At 42.9% G+C, this 6,349-nt stretch overlaps 1 protein-coding gene across 1 annotated transcript; it reads left to right on the plus strand.

Annotated features, from left to right (window-relative positions):
• The first annotated feature begins 248 nt into the window (after positions 1 to 248).
• Positions 249 to 3,185, plus strand: LOC144584939 (uncharacterized). Its single transcript, XM_078382226.1, has one exon. It carries the CDS (start codon positions 890 to 892, stop codon positions 1,655 to 1,657), a length of 768 nt encoding a protein of 255 aa, XP_078238352.1. The 5' UTR covers positions 249 to 889; the 3' UTR covers positions 1,658 to 3,185.
• The last annotated feature ends 3,164 nt before the right edge of the window (positions 3,186 to 6,349 follow it).

A 6,349-nucleotide genomic window follows, 5' to 3' on the forward strand; every position in this document is an offset into this window, starting at 1 on the left:
CTCAGGAAGGAGGAGCCATTGGGACCATATAAAAGGACCTTCTCTCACCTGGGCTTTCCATCCATTGATCTTGAACCCTCAGACATCTCCTCCACCCAGCAAGGTAAGTCAGACTCTACTGTTCTGATACATTGACTTCAGACAGCGAAGCAAGTTTAGGAGAGTTTAGAAGTCACAGACTACAAAGCTCTTTCTGTTTGGTGGTCCCAAGGAGCTCTTCAGCTCTATGGTTTTTACAGGCCCTTGAGATCACCGATGAAGCTCTACTCTTTGGAAAATAATGTTTCCAGGTATTAAGGACAACTGAAGCCAAGACCTCCAAAGAGAAGATGAAAGAATGAGAGAAAGATCTCACAGAATTATTAACATGGTTGTAGGGACAATGCTTAAGGATTGCCATGGATTGCCATTCAAGCAAAACTGACTATTGGTTGATGGGTTGATGGATCGGTTGGGTTGAGTTGGGTTGGGTTGGGTTGGGTTGAGTTGGGTTGGGTTGGGTTGAGTTGAGTTGGGTTGGGTTGGGTTAGTTTTATTTTATTTTATTTTATTTTATTTATACACCACCCATTTAGCTGCCAAGACCAATCTGGGAGGTTTATTCCCCAAACAATCGGAAATATGCGGCATTCTGATTTTTTTTTTTAATCAGACAATTCTTCAGTATTATTTGGAATATGGAATTAATTTTTCATTCACACATTTCAAATTGAAAATTAATGAATGGCATTTCTCAACCCTGGGACCCAGAGGTTCTTGAATTACAATTCTGGCCAGCGCAGGGAGTAGTGAAGGCTTCTGGGAGTTTTAGTCCAAGAACACCTGGAGGTCCAAGGCTGTGGACCACATACATGGAAGACAAAGAGAGTACTGTGGTTTGAGCAGAAAAATGAGAGAAAATGTATCTTTGCTAAAACATTATTGTGATGTGTTTATGTGTGTACATTCATCTCTTTCAGAGCCACTCACAATGTGCGAGAGAAGAATCTATTCTTCTGGCAGAGAACCTTACTTCAACTTGAACTCAACATGGTACGACCCTGCGGGATCTTGGTTGGACACTCGCCGTAAACCCTTCCACTACGCTGAAAACACCGCTTGTGTATGCTGTCGCAACCGCAGATGTGACATCCCAAGGAGAGGAGGACATAATTACCGATGCTACGGCTACCGCCGCTCCACATGTAAGCAGGGGGGCAACCCGAGAGTCAGATCCTGTGTCCACAACCCATCCGGAGGACCTCGGGATTATTGGGGACGCCCCATAGGCGACTCGTGTGATGGGAATACGGGGGGACACTATTCAAATGAAGAATCCTTCCGTGGGTCGTGCTGTGCAGGAGGATGTGGAAGTGGAGGAGGAGTGAGTGCTTCTCGGTGTGGTGCATCCGGAGGATGTGGAGGAGGAAGCGTCTGTTCCAAACCAGGGTGCAGGTCTTCGGGAATGCTGCAAAGCGGGACAGGTGTATGCGCAGAGCCATGCGCGAGATCAACGGGAGGCTGCCACAGTGGAGGAAGAGGAGTATGCTCTGAGCCAGGGTGCCACTCTGCAGGAGGAGGAGCATGTTCTGGGTCAGTCGTGAGATCTTCAGGAGGATGCCATGGAGGAAGAGGTGTGTGTTCGGAGCCATGTGCTAGAGCTGCAAGCAGATGTTGAAGAAGGTCCATCAAGGTGTTCCAGATCACCTTATCTGCTCCCTGCCAACAATAAAGCCAAGAAATACTGCAAGCCTGCGTTCTATCCAGTTGGCTGTGTCTGGAGGCCAAGATCCACAAAATAAGTGCACAACATATTAGGAACACATGAAGGTGACAACGGAGATGTCTCCTGTACACACCAGTCTGTAACGGCATAGTCTGGATTCTAAGCTGTAAAATAAGGGGAAACAAAGGTGCAGGTAGACACAGAGGCTGACGAGACAGATGTCAAATCAGAGAGGAAGATGATCTTTTGACTTGATAACTCAGCAATCCAAAAAATAAGGCATTATTTCTGCTTCCATCAATCCACTCACAATCCCAAATATTTGAAGGCAGTGCCCACTGGAGAAGTGTGAACCATTCTTATTAGTCCCAGCCTGCTTATTTGTTAAATAGCTGTTTGGCTCCTGCTTCACAACAATAAAATTTGAGTATTTGTCTAAAATTTATTGCTTATTATTTATTAAATTTGTATTTTTACCCTACACTTTTCCTTTAAAAGGGCCTAAGGCAGCTTACATCATTTTTTGCTGTTTAGTCCTTGACACTCTGCTCTCCCAGCCACCCACTTTCTTGCTTATACCATCTTTAGCTGATTTGTGGATAATGTCATAATATCATTTAGCCACTAGGTGGCACTGCACTTCCTTGGGTCTACCTAGAGCCAAGACGTCATCTGTTATGGACTCTGTAGCCACACCGTGCATTACCAAGCCTGAATCCAACAAGTGGCTAGACTGCACCAAAAAGTGTGTTAGACAAACTTCAAGAGTTGGGGCACTTGCTAATTTGATAATCATGATCACAACAGTGGTGAAGACTGAAAAGTTGTAGTACACTAGTTAATTAATTTTTTTAAAGGCAATGCCTCATTGTGCCGACACACCCTATTTTCTTTGGAATGAGAAAATGTGCAAATATATATTTATTTATTTAAAATATTTTAACCTCACCTTTCTCCTTTAAAAGGACCTGAGGTGGCTTACATCATTAAAAGACAATATTTAAAGCTAAAAACAATAAGCACACAAATACAAACAAGAATCAAAGAAATCAAAGAACTGTGAGAAATGTTAAACAAAGGCAATACAGAATTCACATTCAAAGCAGTAAGACATTAGCAATCTCTTTGAAAACCTGCTCAGGCAGCTATTCACTCAGGGGAAACATGTCTGAAACAAAAGGTCTTTGGCTGCTTGCAGAAGGACAGCAAAGATGGGGGTCAGCCGAGTTTCCAGTGGGAGGGAGTTCCAGAGTCTGGGAGCAGCGATTGAGAAGGCTGTGTCCTCATCAAACTCACTTGTGATGGTGGTCTTGACTGATTATCTTCATACCCAAGCAGGCTCATCATGGGAGACATGGAGGAAGGAGAGGATTATTGCAAGATGGTGGTGGGGAACACAGTTAATTTATGTATTTTATGTTTATGTTATAGTTAAAATAAAAAAGGAACAGCAAAAAAGAGAGAGAAAAGACCTTAGCCCTAACTCTAACCCCAAACAAACAGCAGTTAAAATGCTAGGATTAAAGCTCTCCAATTTTAGATGTCAGGTTAGGATGTTCATCCTCAGAGTTGGCGTAGCTCTAAGGGTTGGAGTACCCCTGGAGAGCCAGGGGTTGGGGGTTTAAACCCCCTATACAGGCACCCAAGGACATCATCCAGGGCATGTATGGTGGACAGGGTTGAACTTTGGGCAAGCTTTACAGTCCCAGAGCACCACCTAGAGGAGAAGGTGGTTAACCAATTCTCAGTTCTTTATTCATAGATGAACCCAGGGAGGAGAGCAGTAAATCCGGATCCAATGGATGATCCATAATTATTATTAGTTGTTATCTTTGCTATGTTCACATTCAGTAACAGGAGCAGAGCACCTGCTAAGCACTCATGGCAGGGCATAATTGTTTTAATCAATTCACTGATTGGCCAAGAGGAAACGAACACGCAGAGAGGTGACTTCCAACAAACAGCCATCTAGACTCTCTATCCAGATCAGGGGTCCCCAACCCCCGGTCCGCGGCCCGGTGCCGGTCCGTGGGCTTTCTGGAACTGGGCCGTGGAGATGGATCCCCACCCACCCACACGGTGTGCACACAGAGCCCGCACATGAAGCCCATATCCCCCAACTGGTCTGCAGTCCCAAAAAGGTTGGGGACCGCTGCTCTAGATTCTAGAGAGAAGAATTAACCTAATAAATACTGCCCCCGGCAGCCTGTTCTGGAGAAAGATGGGTCCGAGATCAATACAAGCCTGAACTATGTATTGCTGGAGGCAATGACGCTTAAACTGAAAGTCCTGGAAGGAGCTGTCCTACTTTGGGGATCTCTTGAGAAGACAGGACCCTCTGGGGAAAAACAGTAATTCTGGGAAAGGTGGAAGGCAGCAGGAAAAGAGGAAGATGAAATACAAGATGGACTGACTCCCTAAAAGAAGCCACAGGCTGGAGTCTGAAAGATCTGATCAGGGCTGTTGAGGACTGGAGATTTTGGAGATAGGGTCGTCATAAATCAGAAGTGACTTGCCAGCACATGACAACAACATCATCCTTTCTAGTGATTGTGGGCATCACTATACTTTGCGATGATTGAACCCCTGGCCCCTTTTCCTTGCAAAGAAAATCTGCCCTGGAAGAGAAGGGCAAAAATAAAAAAAAATCCTTAGGTGACATTTCCCTTCTTGGTATGAACTTCATACTGAATTCACCTTTCAGCCTGAAAAGCACATTTCTCGGTATCCCTTTCGTAATACTTCTTCACCAACCTCAAAATCCTATAATATATTCAGACGTTTTGCAATCAAATGAAACCGGGGAAACGCCTCCAAACCTGTGAACGCAGTCACTGGTTCTTCGTGGAGACTAATTAATCTCGTTCCGATCAAATCTGAGAATTCCTGTGAAAGACGGTGTGTATCTCTCATAGAATCGGGAGATATATTCTCCTCTCCCACAGCTGTATGATAAGTGGAACTTCTTGAAAGGCTGTCTTTCTCCTCTGTAAATCCAGATCATCTTTTCTTTTGCTTCCCCTCTTTGAAAATAATGTTGAGGTCTCCACACAAATATTAGGCGCCATCCCATTTATCACGGATCACGTGTCTGGTGTTATGATAGATTGGTTAGTCATCCGCTCCATTGTCAAGGATTTAATTGCCGCTTATTATCCACCACTGAACAGTTCCTCCTAATGGAGCGTGTGTCGTCACTTCACAACCAAACACTAATTAGGCTTTCACAACAGACCCATCTCGTTCCCATTTCTAGTTCTTCCTTCATTCACGAAATAGTTTAGATGTTTTCAGTCAGTGCTTTCTTTCGGGATGTGAAGAAATCTCGACACGGCTGAGATTTTAGGCCCGTCTAGTGGTCCTGATTGGATGGATCAATATTTCCCTTTTTTTTTTACTTTTAATCTTTATTGCATTTAAAAAATAAATTTTAAAAATAAGTAAATAGTTGTCACAATATTATCACATAGCCAAAATAACTTCGTATTATCTCTTTCACAAAACAGTAAGTCTTTAACATTTTTACTTCCTTATTTTCCACCAAACATTTATTTTCTTCGCAATCTTAGTAATACCTTCCTTAATTCTTATCATATTAACAATTTGCTTTACTTTGTTTTTACTTCTGTTGAGAGCAGTTCTGCTTCTAATTTAGGCCTAAGTCACTTGGAACAATTTTGGAATCTTTCTTCCATTTCTCTTTAAGATAATTCTTTACTTTCCCCCATTGAGATTCGTGTTCCGTTCTCCTCTTTCCTTTCAATGAGTCTGTTAGTTTGTCCATTAATATTAGTTACTGTAATTTTATTAAACAATCCTCTACCGAAGATTCCTCCTTGTCTTCCCATCGTTTTGCCACTTAAATTCTGGCTGCGCCTAGTATGTATAAACAAATTTTTGTCTCTTGTCTTGAGTTTACCTTTACCATATTAAACAAATAAGTTCTCTTCTCCCAGGAGGCACAGTGGAGATTTGAACTCCTAACCTCTGGTCCCTGAGCCATAGACCTAAACCACTGACCTATAAAGGTAGGGCATAAATGTAGCAAACAAATAACACAACCTTCTAGGACTTTCTTTAAGAACCGTTAAGAAAGTTGGCAAGAGGGAATCCTGTGGGTGGTGTTTCTTGGGAGATCATCGGGTTCTCTCATTATCATTAATTTTCCTGATACTAGAAATAAAACTCATCAAAGAGAGATGAAGGCAGAATTTGGAGAACACCATTCTTTTGAATGAAATCTGGTGATGGGGATTCCCCCTTCAAAATACCATATATTTCCATGTATAAGACTATACTTTTGACTAAAATTTTAAGCTAAAAATTGAGGGTCATCTTATACACTGAAGTAAGCTGAGGAGAGCACAAAAACAGGTGGAGGGGAAAGCAGGGCTTTGATTCCTGCAAGGCTTTGATCCCTGCTTTCCCTTCCACTTGCTAATCTTTAGCAAAAGGAAAGCAGGGATCAAAGCGCTACAGGATCACTTTGATCCCTGCCTTCCCCTCTGCTTGCTAAGTCCCATGGGGCTTAACAAAAGGAGGGGGAAAAGAATCAAAGCAATCCCGTGGCTATATAAGGGGGGAGATCAAATTATTGTGCAGTTGTGGGATTGCTTTGATCCGTTTCCCCCTCCTTTTGCTAAG

The sequence above is a fragment of the Pogona vitticeps genome, chromosome 15 (genome assembly GCF_051106095.1).
Source record: "Pogona vitticeps strain Pit_001003342236 chromosome 15, PviZW2.1, whole genome shotgun sequence".
In the NCBI taxonomy this organism is placed as follows: Eukaryota; Metazoa; Chordata; class Lepidosauria; order Squamata; family Agamidae; genus Pogona; species Pogona vitticeps.

Bases quoted from the DNA above. Each gene is read 5' to 3' on its own strand.
- LOC144584939 (XM_078382226.1), top strand. From the start codon at position 890: ATGAGAGAAAATGTATCTTTGCTAAAACATTATTGTGATGTGTTTATG.